The 16,257-nt window shown below is 39.3% G+C and overlaps 2 protein-coding genes across 2 annotated transcripts; both read right to left on the bottom strand.

Moving 5' to 3' along the window:
• Positions 1-5,380: 5,380 nt before the first annotated feature.
• LOC128777360 (keratin-associated protein 6-2-like) lies at positions 5,381-9,716 on the bottom strand. The gene is made up of 2 exons (XM_053904149.1): positions 9,488-9,716; positions 5,381-6,021 (listed from the first exon to the last, which is right to left on the bottom strand). The coding sequence occupies exons 1-2, from the start codon at positions 9,714-9,716 to the stop codon at positions 5,693-5,695; spliced, it is 558 nt and encodes a 185-aa protein (XP_053760124.1). The 3' UTR covers positions 5,381-5,692.
• Positions 9,717-13,454: 3,738 nt separating this feature from the next.
• LOC109261549 (keratin-associated protein 6-2-like) lies at positions 13,455-14,039 on the bottom strand. Its single transcript, XM_019440064.2, has one exon. The coding sequence runs from the start codon at positions 14,004-14,006 to the stop codon at positions 13,761-13,763; it is 246 nt and encodes an 81-aa protein (XP_019295609.2). The 5' UTR covers positions 14,007-14,039; the 3' UTR covers positions 13,455-13,760.
• Positions 14,040-16,257: the final 2,218 nt, after the last annotated feature.

Genomic DNA, 16,257 nt, shown 5'->3' with positions numbered 1-16,257 from the left:
ACTAGCAGAATGGAGTCTCCAGACCCAAGCGCAGACGAGAGGCCCACAGAAGAGGGGCCCCTCCTGAAGTGGATCACCTAAGGAGAAGCGAGCTAAGCCTGCCCCTCCTGCCCCCGTGCACCTTGCCTACCCACCCCAGCTAATACGCCAGATCCCCAGCACCACAAGCCTGACACTGTGCAAGTAGTCCAGATGGGCCAGGCCACCCCACAGTGAATCCCGCCCCTAGGAGAGGGGAAGAGAAGGTACTCACCAGCCTGACTGTGGCCCCAGCGGTGGGCTGGGGGCAGACATCAGGTCGGACTGCGGCCCCGCCCACCAACTCCATTTATACACCACAGCACAGGGGAAGTGCCCTGCAGGTCCGCACCACTCCAGGGACTATCCAAAATGACCAAACGGAAGAATTCCCCTCAAAAGAATCTCCAGGAAATAACAACAGCTAATGAACTGATCAAAAAGAATTTAAATAATATAACAGAAAGTGAATTTAGAATAACAGTCATAAAATTAAACGCTGGGCTTGAAAACAGAATAGAGGACAGCAGAGAATCTATTGCTACAGAGATCAAGGGACTAAGGAATAGTCAGGAGGAGCTGAAAAACGCTTTAAACGAGATGCAAAATAAAATGGAAACATCCACGGCTCGGACTGAAGAGGCAGAGGAGAGAATAGGTGAACTAGAAGATAAAATTATGGAAAAAGAGGAAGCTGAGAAAAAGAGATAAAAAATCCAGGAGTATGAGGGGAAAATTAGAGAACTAAGTGATACACTAAAAAGAAATAATATACGCATAATTGGTATCCCAGAGGAGGAAGAGAGAGGGAAAGGTGCTGAAGGTGTACTTGAAGAAATAATAGCTGAGAACTTCCCTGAACTGGGGAAGGAAAAAGGCATTGAAATCCAAGAGGCACAGAGAACTCCCTTCAGATGTAACTTGAATCGATCTTCTGCACAACATATCATAGTGAAACTGGCAAAATACAAGGATAAAGAGAAAATTCTGAAAGCAGCAAGGGATAAACGTGCCCTAACATATAAAGGGAGACCTGTAAGACTCGTGACTGATCTCTCTTTTGAAACTTGGCAGGCCAGAAAGGATTGGCAGCAGATCTTCAATGTGTTGAACAGAAAAAATATGCAGCCGAGAATCCTTTATCCAGCAAGTCTGTCATTTAGAATAGAAGGAGAGATAAAGGTCTTCCCAAACAAACAAAAACTGAAGGAATTTGTCACCACTAAACCAGCCCTAAAAGAGATCTTAAGGGGGATCCTGTGAGTCAAAGTACCAGAGACATCACTACAAGCATAAAACATACAGACATCACAATGACTCTAAACCCGTATCTTTCTATAATAACACTGAATGTAAATGGATTAAATGCGCCAACTAAAAGACATAGGGTATCAGAATGGATAAAAAAACAAGACCCATCTATTTGCTGTCTACAAGAGACTCATTTTAGACCTGAGGACACCTTTAGATTGAGAGTGAGGGGATGGAGAACTATTTATCATGCTACTGGAAGCCAAAAGAAAGCTGGAGTAGCCATACTTCTATCAGACAAACTAGACTTTAAATTAAAGGCTGTAACAAGAGATGAAGAAGGGCATTATATAATAATTACAGGGTCTATCCATCAGGAAGAGCTAACAATTATAAATGTCTATGCGGCGAATATGGGAGCCCCCAAATATATAAAACAATTACTCATAAACATAAGCAACCTTATTGATAAGAATGTGGTAATTGCAGGGGACTTTAACACTCCACTCACAGAAATGGATAGATCATCTAGACACAGGATCAATAAAGAAACAAGGACACTGAATGATACATTGGCTCAGATGGACTTGACAGATATATTTAGAACTCTGCATCCCAGAGCAACAGAATATACTTTCTTCTCGAGTGTACATGGAACATTCTCCAAGATAGATCATATACTGGGTCACAAAACAGCCCTTCATAAGTTTACAAGAATTGAAAGACCACAATTCTGGAAACAAACGAAAATGAAAATACAACAATCCAATCGCTTTGGGATGCAGCGAAGGCAGTCCTGAGAGGAAAATACATTGCAATCCAGGCCTATCTCAAGAAACAAGAAAAATCCCAAATACAAAATCTAACAGCACACCTAAAGGAAATAGAAGCAGAACAGCAAAGGCAGCCTAAACCCAGCAGAAGAAGAGAAATAATAAAGATCAGAGCAGAAATAAACAATATAGAATCTAAAAAAACTGTAGAGCAGATCAACGAAACCAAGAGTTGTTTTTTTTGAAAAAATAAACAAAATTGACAAACCTCTAGCCAGGCTTCTCAAAAAAAAAAAGGGAGATGACCCAAATAGATAAAATCATGAATGAAAATGGAATTATTACAACCAATCCCTCAGAGATACAAACAATTATCAGGGAATACTATGAAAAATTATATGCCAACAAATTGGACAACCTGGAAGAAATGGACAAATTCCTAAACACCCACACTCTTCCAAAACTCAATCAGGAGGAAATAGAAAGCTTGAACAGGCCCATAACCAGTGAAGAAATTGAATCAGTTATCAAAAATCTCCCAACAAATAAGAGTCCAGGACCAGATGGCTTCCCAGGGGAGTTCTACCAGACGTTTAAAGCAGAGATAATACCTATCCTTCTATGCTGTTCCAAGAAATAGAATGGGAAGGAAAACTTCCAGACTCATTCTATGAAGCCAGTATTACTTTGATTCCTAAACCAGACAGAGACCCAGTAAAAAAAGAGAACTACAGGCCAATATCCCTGATGAATATGGATGCAAAAATTCTCAATAAGATACTAGCAAATCGAATTCAACAGCATATAAAAAGAATTATTCACCATGATCAAGTGGGATTCATTCCTGGGATGCAGTGCTGGTTCAACATTCGCAAATCAATCAATGTGATACATCACATTAATAAAAGAAAAGATAAGAACCATATGATCCTGTCAATCGATGCAGAAAACGCCTTTGACAAATTCAGCATCTTTCTTAATAAAAACCCTCGAGAAAGTCGGGATAGAAGGAACATACTTAAACATCATAAAAGCCATTTATGAAAAGCCCACAGCTAACATCATCCTCAATGGGGAAAAACTGAGAGCTTTCTCCCTGAGATCAGGAACATGACAGGGATGTCCACTCTCACTGCTGTTGTTTAACATAGTGTTGGAAGTTCTAGCATCAGCAATCAGACAACACAAGGAAATCAAAGGCATCAAAATTGGCAAAGATGAAGTCAAGCTTTCACTTTTTGCAGATGACATGATATTATACAAGGAAAATCCAACAGACTCCACCAAAAGTCTGCCAGAACTGATACATGAATTCAGCAAAGTCGCAGGATACAAAATCAATGTACAGAAATCAGTTGCATTCTTATACACTAATAATGAAGCAACAGAAAGGCAAATAAAGAAACTGATCCCATTCACAATTGCACCAAGAAGCATAAAATACCTCGGAATAAACCTAACCAAAGATGTAAAAGATCTGTATGCTGAAAACTATAGAAAGCTTATGAAGGAAATTGAAGAAGATATAAAGAAATGGAAAAACATTCCATGCTCATGGATTGGAAGAATAGATACTGTTAAAATGTCAATACTACCCAAAGCTATCTACACATTCAATGCAATCCCAATCAAAATTGCACCAGCATTCTTCTCAAAGCTAGAACAAGCAATCCTAAAATTTGTATGGAACCACAAAAAGCCCCGAATAGCCAAAGTAATTTTGAAGAAGAAGAGCAAAGCATGAGGCATCACAATCCCAGACTTTAGCCTCTACTACAAAGGTGTAATCATCAAGACAGCATGGTATTGGCACAAAAACAGACACATAGACCAATGGAATAGAATAGAAACCCCAGAACTAGACCCACAAACCTATGGCCAACTAATCTTTGACAAAGCAGGAAAGAATATCCAGTGGAAAAAAGACAGTCTCTTTAACAAATGGTGCTGGGAGAACTGGACAGCAACATGCAGAAGGATGAAACTAGACCACTTTCCTTACACCATTCACAAAAACAAACTCAAAATGGGTAAAGGACCTGAATGTGAGACAGAAAACCATCAAAACCCTAGAGGAGAAAGCAGGAAAAAACCTCTCTGACCTCAGCCGCAGCAATTTCTTACTTGATACATCTCCAAAGGCAAGGGAATTAAAAGCAGAAAAGAACTATTGGGACCTCATGAAGATAAAAAGTTTCTGCACTGCAAGGGAAACACTCAACAAAACTAAAAGGCAACCAATGGAATGGGAAAAGATATTTGCAAATGACATATCAGACAAAGGGCTAGGATCCAAAATCTATAAAGAGCCCACCAAACTCCACACCCGAAAAACAAATAATCCAGAGAAGAAACAGGAAGAAAACATGAATAGACACTTCTCTAAAGAAGACATTCAGATGGCCAACAGGCACATGAAAAGATGTTCAATGTCGCTCCTCATCAGGGAAATACAAATCAAAACCACACTCAGATACCACATCATGCCAGTCAGAGTGGCTAAAATTAACAAATCAGGAGACTATAGATGCTGGAGAAGATGTGGAGAAATGGGAACCCTTTTGCACCATTGGTGGGAATGCAAACTGGTGCAGCCGCTCTGGAAAAGTGTGCTCAGGTTCCTCAGAAAATTATAAATAGTCCTACCCTATGACCCAGCAATAACACTGCTAGGAATTTACCCAAGGGATACAGGAGTGCTGATGCATAGGGGCACTTGTACCCCAATGTTTATAGTAACACTCTCAACAATAGCCAAATTATGGAAAGAGCCTAAATGTCCATCAACTGACGAATGGATAAAGATATTGTGGTTTATATACACAATGGAATACTACATGACAATGAGAAAGAATGAAATATGGCCTTTTGCAGCAACATGGATGGAACTGGAGAGTGTTATGCTAAGTGAAATAAGCCATAAAGAGAAAGACAGATACCATATGTTTTCACTCTTATGTGGATCCTGAGAAACTTAACAGAAGTCCATGGAGGAGGGGAAGAAACAAAAAAGAGGTTAGAGAGGGAGAGAGCCAGAGCATAAGAGACTCTTAAAAATTGAGAAAAAACTGAGGGTTGGTGGGGAGCAGGAGGGAGGGGAAGGTGGGTGATGGGTATTGAGGAAGGCAACTTTTGGGATGAGCACTGGGTGTTGTATGGAAAACCAATTTGACAATAAATTTCCAATTAAAAAAATGGTGGATGGGAAAAAAAGAGAATAAATGCTTGTATTATATCAAGAAAGAGACCCAGGTACACGGAATATATTGTCAGCCCAATGTTCAAGAGAGGCCATAACACCTCATGAAAGGAGGCTTTCACAAGAAAGAACAGAGACATTTGATGCAAGGAATGAAACATTTTTATTGAGAATAAGGGATTTGCCCAAATGTGGGATGTTCAGATCCTCACCACAGTCATGTCACAGAATCCATATTAAGGGAGTAAGGCCAACACTTTTTGGAAAACTGTTAGATGATACTCCATAGCCTCAATTCGCAAGATAACATGCCACAAATGTTACTGGAGGTCAAATCTTCTATGACACATGCAATGTTCCCGATATATAAATCTTGGGGTATAGATCCTTGAATGAGCCTTCTCTTAAGGTGTGTCGTTTCAGAAGCAAGTGGGGTTTGGACAGTGATGTTCTAGCAGCAAGAGGAATAACATCTTCTATAGAAAAATGGCCGGTAGCCACAGCAGTTGGAGCCATAGCCATAGCCACAGCCATATCCGGTGCCATAGCCACAGCAGGAGCCATAGCCACAGCCACATCCTGAGCCATAGCCACAGCCATAACGGAGGCCATAACCACAGCCATAATACGGACTACATCCACAGCCACAGCCATAGCCACAGCCACAGCCACAGGAGTTGCCGTAGTTGCAACACATCTTGCCAAGAGAAGAGAATTCACGTGGGTTGTGAGAGGATGTGGTGAAGTGCGTGTCTTCTACTAGCCTTGGACCTTTATATACTGTCAGTAATTAGCAGAGCATGTCACTCATCCCCTGACTTACCCAACAAATATGTAAGCAACTGTGTTGTTCCACTCACTGTCAACAATCAATAATGTCTTGGGTAACGTGAGATCATTAATATGGAGACTCCAGTTTTATTTAAAGAACAGCATTTTAATTCACTCTGCCAAAAAACTTTTCTCGGTAGAATCATGGACTCTAAGTAAAACCAAAATCCATGTTCACACTCTTCAATCATTTAACAAGAAGGCTGAGGGGATTTTAGGAAAATTTTCTCCTTCTTGATCTCTCCACACTTGTAAAACATCTACTTCTGTCCATAAGGAAAGAAAAATTCATCTCCTTTCTGGAATCATTGCAACATTTTACCAGGCTTCTTGCACCCACATACCTGCTGCAGATACCTACTGGCTCTGTGTGGTAAAACCTAGGATGATGCCTATTTCAGGACACAGAATAGCCCTCAACATCATTGAAATTCCTCATGTCAAATGGCAAAAGTGCTGAGATCGAGAAACCTACCTTTGTAGCCTCACATCTATAAATTAGATTCTCTCTTTACTAGTGTCTAAGTCCAAATATTCCCTTTCTTCTCAACTAAACTGAAACTCCAACCTTTCACTCACCATTCATACAGTGGTGGGGAGGGGGGATATTGTTTGTTTGTTTGTTTGTTTGTTTGTGATGTTTTTGCTTATCTTCATTGTCCAGGTCACTATGTTCAGATTCAGGCAGAATCCAAAATTTAAATTACTTTTCACTGTAACAACTATGAAATCCTAGTTGGAAACGAGTACAAATTCAGGTATCATTTCTTCTACTCCACACTCAAATTTCAACACCAAGAAATGAGTGTCATTCAGTCCTTTATTGAATGACTTCCACAGGCATTTTAATAAAACTGCTGATTTCCTTTTTGGAGAAGTTTCATTATTAGATATGTTTCCTCCAGTTGAGAATATTTCCTTCTGGTTTTTTTTTTCCTAATATTGCTTATGGGTTATCTGATCACTCCACTATGCTTCATTCCTAACAACAAATTTAAAACATACATATCCCCTTACAAATGTTCTTTACCTTTAATTTTCCTACTTTTCCATCATTATTGAAATTCAAAACCATAAATTCCAATGCATGAGTTCCCTGGAATAGGCATGATACTTTTTAAACAGCCACTCTCTGGTCACAATGCCCACAAACTATTGAAAAACACTTCCTATCTTTATTGCCTTATTTCTATACACTTCCATTAAGAGCTCGGGACACTGATGTTTAATGGCAGAAAAAGATCTTTTCTTCTGTGTGTCCTTGAATCATCGGTTAGTTCTAAGCATAGTGCCTGGCACATAATCTCAACTCAATATTTCTGCCAATAACAAACAGACATATTAAAACAAAACCATGTTCAAATGTTGGTATCACTTAGAATCTATAAGAATGTGGATATAGGTCATAATGTTCTCAATTCATTCAAGCCAAAAGTCCCAAATGTTCATTGCTAAAACAGTCACAAATTTCACCTTTTGAAGATATCTGTTAGTGTTCAAAGTCATTTCTCCAGATATATAAGTTATCTCATATGCCTAATAAATGGTAAACCCTTTACTAGAAATAGAAAGTATGAGATAGGTGCCTAGTGAATACTATTCTGCCTTCTTTCAGGTAGTGTTCAATGAAAAGGAACCTAATGAAACCATAAGTTAGATGTTCAACAAACTGTAATGATTGGAATTGACTCTCCCTGTGTATACAATTTTCTCACCTCTGATTTATCCAGAACACAGTCAGTCCCCAGAAATGACTTACAGATGTCCCATCTGTGAGAATTGTCCAGCTCTTGAAAGAACATCTCTTTCCTCGTCAGTAAGACACATTATATCCTGGGTGTAGTTTCCCTCCAGGACTGACCTTGATGGCAGAGCCATCTTCTCTGGAATTGGCCATGTGGGGGAGTCTCCAGGACCAAGTGTTCTCAGACCCAGACTTTGTGCAGTGACCCTTGTCATGGAGATGAGACAGTGAGTCTTTTATTCTGCTGGTTGAAATTGTGTCTGAAAGATTTTTTTTTGTTGTAGGATCTAAATGTTAGAAGTCTGGAAAGGCATAAGTGAGAAGGACACTGAAATCAGAATCCAACAAAGTAGTAAGCTATCAAACTTAGAAAATCAATCTGGAACTACTAATCTCATTTTATATCTGCCCCATCAGTGAGCCCATTTAAAGCACTAGCCATTGTTCTTTTGCACTAAAAATTGGGGCACCACTGATCATACCCAAAACGTCATGATTTTCTCTTTCCCCTTTACATTTACAACTGTCTTTCTAGTATTTTCTTGAAAGTAACATCGGTTCATTTGACACAAAATGTCACAAAACCTCCTTCAATTAATTCTCCAAAGCTTAAACCTGCACTCTCTTCCCAAGGATGCTGTTTTATTCGCACCATAGGAATTATCTCTCTAAATTTATCTGATCAATCCTTCTTCTTCTTTTTTTTTTTTTTTTTATTAACCTAGTAGGATGGAACCACTCTGAGACCAAGAAATTCACCTATAACTTTTCTACTGTGCCTTCAGGGTATAAGACAGTTCCCTTTCAAAAACATTCAAAATGATTTGTCAATTAACTGACTTAAATCAATTTACTCAAACTCAATATATGCCAACAAATGTATTTGCACTTCCATAAAAATGCAGATGTTACAATACCACATTATTCTCTTGCTTCTCATTTCCTTAGTTTTTTATATCTCAGCAGAGGCAGCTCCCAATTTCTCATTAATCCCAAAAATTCTCTCTTCAATTCCATTCATCCTTGAAGCACTCATGCCATACATCCTCCCTCTTGAGCTTGTGTCACAACTTCCCGAAGAGGTGTTCTAACTCCTCCTCTTACCCCTCCCGCCTTCAGCTCCATTCTAGATACAGTGTTATCTCAAGGACATACTCCTTACACAGTGTGATTTATGTTGAGGAGTTATGGATACCAGAAATAGGTGAAGACATTATCTCTGATGCACATAAGAGAAGAAATGCTTATATTATATCTAGGAAGAGACCCAGGTTCATGAAATATATTGTTACCCAATTTTCAAAAGATAACATAAGACCTCAGAAAGGAGTCATTCACAAGCAAGAACACAAAGATTTGTTAGAAAAAAATGAAACATTTTTATTGAGAATAAGGGATTTGCCTAATTGTGGGATTTTAGATATGTTGCCAAAGTCTCAACAAAGAACGCAGATTAGGGAGTAAAGACTAACATTTGGAAAATAGTCAGAGGATACCACATAGCCTTCAGCCACAGGATGCCTTCATACAAATGCTAACTTGAGGTCACAAATTCCTGAAAGCGTGCAATTTTTTGGATATAGAAATCTTGGAGTATGATTAAATGAATCAGCCCTCCCTTAAGGCATGCCACTTCAGAAGCAAATGTGTCTTGGAGAGTGATGTTCTAGCAGCAAGAAGAATAACATCTTCTACACCAAAATGGCCGGTAGCCACAGCAACCAGAGCCATAGCCACAGCCACAGCCATATCTGGTGCCATAGCCACAGCAGGAGCCGTATCCACAGCCATATCCACAGCCATAGCCAGGTCCATAACTATAGCCATAATAGGGACCATAGCCACAGCCATAGCCATAGCCACAGCCATAGCCACAAGAGTTGCCGTAGTTGCAACACATCTTGTCAAAGAAGAGATTTCACGTGGGTTGCAAGAGGATGTGGTGAACTGTGTGTCTTCTACTAGCCTTGGACCTTTATATACTGTCAGTAATTGGCAGAACATACCATTCATCCCCTGACATACCCAACAAATATGTAAGCACTTCTGGTATGCCACTCACTGCCAACAATCAATAAATGTCTTGGGAAATGTGACTTCATTCTGTTGGAGTCTCCAGTTATATTTAAAGAACAGCATTTTAATTTGCTCTGCCAAAGAATTCTCTCACTAGAATCATGTGCCATATGTAAAACTGGTACCCACCTTCACAACTTACTGTCATTTAATTTACCTTACATATCATCATTGAGGGAGATTTAGGAAAATTTTGTCTGCTTGATCTCTCCTCTTTCCTAGGCTATCTACCTGTCCCCAAAGGGAAGGAAATAACTCCCATCTTCCTTCTGGAATCATTGCAAATTTTTGCCTGCCTGCTCACACCCAGATACCTACTGCAGATACCTACTAGTTCCATGTGTGATCAACGAGGGAAGATGCTAATTCCAGCCATCAGAACAAAGCCCAACAACACTGGAACTTCTGCTGTACAATACTAATAGTGTTGAGATCTAGAAACCTTGGTTTAAATCTCACATCTCTATATTCTCTCTTTATTGGTATCTAATTCCAAATACTTCCTTTTTTCTTAACTAAACCCTTTATCCAATCATTCCATTACCAGACATGAAGTCAAAAAGGAAGGAAGGAAGGAAGGAAGGAAGGAAGAGAGAGAGAGAGAGAGAGAAAGAAAGAAAGAAAGAAAGAAAGAAAGAAAGAAAGAAAGAAGAAAGAAAGATAGGAAGGAAGGAAGGAAGGAAGGAAGGAAGGAAGGAAGGAAGGAAGGAAGGAAAGAAGAGAGAGAAAGAAAGAAAGAAAGAAAGAAAGAAAGAAAGAAAGAAAGAAAAAAGAAAGATAGGAAGGAAGGAAGGAAGGAAGGAAGGAAGGAAGGAAGGAAGGAAGGGAGAAATAAAGGTGTCTCTGCTTTTGTTTGCATGGTTGTTTCTTGGGATATTTCTGCTCTTCTTGGTTGTCTATGCTTTACATCAATCACCATTTTATGAATGAAAAATTTGCATTACTTTTTACTGTGACAACTATAAAATCCAAGCTGGAAAGGTGTATAAATTCAGGAAAATCATTCCTTATACTCTTCGCTAAAATTTCCCATCAAAGAAATGTGGGATATCCAGTCTTTTCCTGAATGCTTTCAACCGGGAATTTCATAAAACTGCTGATTTCCTTTCCTGTGATCTTTCTTTAGTAGACATTTTTCCTTCAGTTGACAGTATTTCCTACGACTTTTAGACTGCTCTATCTGATCACTCTGCTCTAATTCATCCCTTACCAGAAGTTTAAGGAAAATATACCCACTACAATTGTTCTTTGGCTTAATTTTCTCTACTTCTCTACCATTCTTGAAATTCACAACTATAAGCTCTAATGCACAAAATCCCTAGAATACACATTTTGCTTTTCTGAACCCTCTTTCTTGTCACAATACTCCTGACCTATTGAAAAAGTTTTCTAGCTCTATTGCATTATTTCTAGTACCTTTCCATTCAGGTTTCTGAATACAGATGCATAATGGCAGGGAGAAAAAGTCTCTTATTCTGTGCACCCTTCGTTCCAGATGAAGTACAGCCTGGCACATAATTTGAATTCCGTCAGTATTTGTCCAATTAAAAAATGCATTAGAACAAAGCCGTGTTCAAATGTTGGTGTGCCATTTAGAAGTTATAAAATAATTCAATATATTATCGCAATATTCTCATTCCATTCAACCCGAAAATCTCCAATATTCTTGGACTAAGAGAGTCTCAAATTTCACACCTTAAAGATAGTTGTCTGAGGGTGCCTGGGTGGCTAGTTGGTTAAGTGTCCAACCTCAGCTCAGGTGATGATCTTACGGTTTGTGAGTTTGAGACCCGTGTAGTGCTCTGTGCTGACAGCCTGGAGACTGAAGCCTGATTCAGATTCTGTGTCTCTTTCAAACTCTGCCCCTCCCACGCTGACACTCTGTCTCTCAAAAAAAATAAATAAATGAAAAAAAATCCAAATAAATAAATAAATAAATAAAGTTGTCTGTTTGGGAACACATAGTTCCATATGTTCTTCTATGTCTTATAAATAACCAGAACTTTACTAGACATGTAAATTATAATATACGTGCCTAATTGATGATATTCTTCCCTCCTTCAGAAGCCTTCAAAGACAAGGAACATAATGGAACAATGAATAGATTTTCAACAAACTGTAATTATTAGAATTCTTTTCCCTGTTTGTACGATGTACCCATCCTAGACTAACTCAGAGCACACTCAGTCATCACATCAGATTTAGACTATCCCATGTGTTCCAGATTTAGACTATCCCATATATTCCATCCCTTGAGAGAAGGCTTAATTCTTCGTCAGCAGGACACTCAATATACGGGGCATAGCCTCCATCCAGGGCTGACCTCGATGGCAAGGCCATCCTCCTCGGTCTCTGACAGGGCTTAGAGTCTCCTGGCTCTAGGATCCTCACACTCAGACTTTGTGCACGCACCTTTGCCATGCATATGAGTCAGCGATCGGTTTTTCACTGCTGGTGGAATTTGAGTCTGAAATACATTTTCTATTGTAGGATCTAAAGGTGAGAGTTCTGGAATGACTCCTGAGGAAAGGACACTGAAGTCAGACCCCAACAAACGGAAGGTTCTCGAACTCAGAAAAGACTGGGCTTCTCATCCCATTCTTGTATACGCACCAGGGAAGACACTGAAGGACACCATTAAAGCCCTACTCCTTCCTCTTTTCAACTGAAAATTGTGGCACCACTGATCATACCCAACACGTAATGAATTTCTCTTCCCCTTTCTGCTTGGTACTGCCCTTTCTGGCCATTCTTTCCACTTGATCAGTTCGTTTGACACCAAACATCAAAGTACCACCCCGAACTATCTCTCCAATATTTAATGAACCTTCATTCTCTTCCCCAGGAAGCTGTTTTATTCTCTCCAAGCAAATTATGTGTCTAAATTTGTCATAATTAATTTGTAACATATTTATTATCACCAACAAAATGTAAACACTCAGAGTAGGAAATTCATCTGCAATTTTTCTACTATGTATTCAGTGTGTTGGATAGTTCTCTTTCAAACAGATTCAAAAGGATTTGTCAGTTAAGTGATTTAAATCAATTTCTTCAAACTCATTTTATGCCAACAAATATATTAGCAAATCCATCCAATTCAGATGATATGATACCACGCTTTGCTTCTAACGTACCCTTTCCTTGCTTCTTTACACTTCAGCTGAGGCAGCTTCCAATTGCTCATGAATACCAGACACTCTCTCTTCCATCACATTCATCCTTTAAGTGATCAGGCCACACCCCCTTCCCCTTGGGCTTCTGTCACAACCTCCCAGGAGATGCCATCCCTCCTCATCCTCGTCTTTTCCCTCCACATGCATTCTACCTACAGTGTGATTTCCAGGGCACAGTTCTGGAATACTGTGTGATTTGTGTTGGAGTGTTAGGGATATGAGACTTAGGTGGAGAAGACATTATATCGATGCATGTAAGAGAAGAAATGCTTGTATGATATCCAGAAAGAGACCCGGGTACATGAAATATATTGTCAGCCCAATTTTCAAGACACGCCATAACACCTCAAGAAAGGAGGCTTTCACAAGAAAGAACAGAGACATTTGATAGAAGGAATGAAACATTTTTATTGAGAATAAGGGATTTGCCCAAATGTGGGATGTTCGAAACCTTGCCACAGTCACAACACAGAATCCATATTAAGGGAGTAAAGCCAACACTTCGTGGAAAACTGTTAGATGATACTCCATAGCCTCAATTTGCAAGCTGCCATCTTACAAATGTTACTGGAGGTCAAATCTTCTATGACACATGCAATGTTCCCGATATATAAATCTTGGGGTATAGATCCTTGAATGAGCCTTCTCTTAAGGTGTGTCGTTTCAGAAGCAAGTGGGGTTTGGACAGTGATGTTCTAGCAGCAAGAGGAATAACATCTTCTATAGAAAAATGGCCGGTAGCCACAGCAGTTGGAGCCATAGCCATAGCCACAGCCATATCCGGTGCCATAGCCACAGCAGGAGCCATAGCCACAGCCATATCCTGAGCCATAGCCACAGCCATAACGGAGGCCATAACCACAGCCATAATAGGGACCACATCCACAGCCATAGCCATAGCCACAGCCACAGCCACAGGAGTTGCCGTAGTTGCAACACATCTTGCCAAGAGAAGAGAATTCACGTGGGTTGTGAGAGGATGTGGTGAAGTGCGTGTCTTCTACTTGCTTTGGACCCTTATATACTGTCAGTAATTAGCAGAGCATGTCACTCATCCCCTGACTTACCCAACAAATATGTAAGCAACTGTGCTGTGCCAGTCACTGTCAACAATCAACAATGTCTTGGGCAACGTGAGCTCATTATTAAGGAGACTTCAGTTTTAGTAAAGAAGAGCATTTTATTTCATTCTTCCAAAAAACATTTCTCAGTAGAATCATGGACTCTAAGTAAAACCAAAATCCATGTTCACAATCTCCAATCATTTAACAAGAAGGCTGAGGGGTTTTTAGGAAATATTTCTCCTTCTTGATCTCTCCACACTCATAAAACATCTACCTCTGTCCATAAGGAAAGAAAAATTCATCTCCTTTCTGGAATCATTGCAACATCTTACCAGGCTTCTTGCACCCAGATAACTGCTACAGATATCTACTAGGTCTGTGTGGTAAAAGCTAGGGATGATGCCCATTTCATGACACAGAAAGTCCCTCAACACCATTGAAGTGCCTCATGTAAAATGTCAAAAGTGCTGAGATCGAGAAACCTAGCTTTATAGGCTCACATCTATAAATTAGATTCTCTCTTTACTCGTGTCTGTGTCCAAAGATCCCCTCCTTCTCAAATAAACTGAAAGTCCAACCCTTTCATCACCAGATATACCAGATATACGGGGGGGGGGGGGGGGGAGGGGAGGATGTTGTTTATTTGTTTGTGATGTTTTTGCTTATCTTCAATGTCCAGGTCACTATGTTCATATCCAGGCAGATTCCAAAATTTAAACCTTTTTTCACTGTAACAACTATGAAATCCTAGTTGGAAACGAGTACAAATTCAGGTATCATTTCTTCTACTCCACACTCAAATTTCAACACCAAGAAATGAGAGTCATCCAATCCTTTATTGAATGACTTCCACAGGCATTTTAATAAAACTGCTGATTTCCTTTTTGGAGAAGTTTCATTATTAGATATTTTTCCTCCGGTTGAGAATATTTCCTTCTGTTTTTTTTTTTCCTAATATTGCTCATGGGTTATCTGATCACTCCACTATGCTTCATCCCTAACAACAAATTTAAAACATATATATCCCCTTACAAATGTTCTTTACCTTTAATTTTCCTACTTTTCCATCATTATTGAAATTCAAAACCATAAATTCCAATGCACAAGACATGATACTTTTTAAACAGCCACTCTCTGGGCACAATGCCCACAAACTATTGAAAAACACTTCCTATCTTTATTGCCTTATTTCTATACACTTCCAGTAAGAGCTCGGGACACTGATGTTTAATGGCAGAAAAAAATCTTTTCTTCTGTGTGTCCTTGAATCATCGGTTAGTTCTAAGCCTAGTGCCTGGCACATAATCTCAACTCAATATTTCTGCCAATAACAAACAGACACATTAAAACAAAACCATGTTCAAACGTTGGTATCACTTAGAATCTATAAGAATGTGGATATAGGTCATAATATTCTCAATTCATTCAAGCCGAAAGTCTCAATGTTCATTGCTAAAACAGTCACAAATTTCACCTTTTGAAGATATCTGTTAGTGTTCAAAGTTATTTCTCCAGATATACAAGTTATGTCATATGCTTAATAAATGATAAACTCTTTACTAGAAATAGAAAGTATGAGATACGTGCCTAATAAATACTATTCTGCCCTGTTATAGGTAGTGTTCAATGAAAAGGAACCTAATGAAACCATAAGTTCTATGTTCAACAAACTGTAATGATTGGAATTGACTTCCCCTGTGTATACAATTTTCTCTCCTCTGATTTATCCAGAGCACAGTCAGTCCCAAGAAATGACTTACAGATGTTCCATCTGTGAGAATTTCCAGCTCTTGAAAGAACATCTCTTTCCTCATCAGTAAGACACATTATATCCTGGGTGTAGTTTCCCTCCAGGACAACCTTGATGGCAGAGCCATCTTCCTTGGAACTGGCCAAGTTGTGGAGTCTCCAGAACCAAGGTTCTCAGACCCAGAATTTGTGCAGTGACCCTTGTCATGGAGACGAGACAGTGAGTCTTTTATTCTGCTGGTTGAAATTGTGTCTGAAAGACAATTTTTGTTGTAGGATCTAAATGTTAGAGGTCTGGAAAGGCACATGAGAGAAACACACTGAAATCAGAATCCAACAAATTAGTACGCATTCAAACTCAGAAAATCAACTGGAACTA

Source organism: Panthera pardus, unplaced genomic scaffold (genome assembly GCF_024362965.1).
Source record: "Panthera pardus isolate Hobbes unplaced genomic scaffold, ASM2436296v1 HiC_scaffold_16, whole genome shotgun sequence".
Classification (NCBI taxonomy): Eukaryota; Metazoa; Chordata; class Mammalia; order Carnivora; family Felidae; genus Panthera; species Panthera pardus.
This window is presented reverse-complemented; position numbering and strand designations above follow the sequence as displayed.

Excerpts from the sequence above, each read along its gene's own strand:
- LOC128777360 (XM_053904149.1), bottom strand. The coding sequence starts at position 9,716 with ATGTGTTGCAACTACGGCAACTCTTGTGGCTATGGCTGTGGCTATGGC. Across the intron at positions 6,022-9,487 it reads AAGATGTTATTCTTCTTGCT|TATATAAAGGTCCAAGGCTA; the intron begins GCTAGAACATCA and ends AATTACTGACAG.
- LOC109261549 (XM_019440064.2), bottom strand. The coding sequence starts at position 14,006 with ATGTGTTGCAACTACGGCAACTCCTGTGGCTGTGGCTGTGGCTATGGC.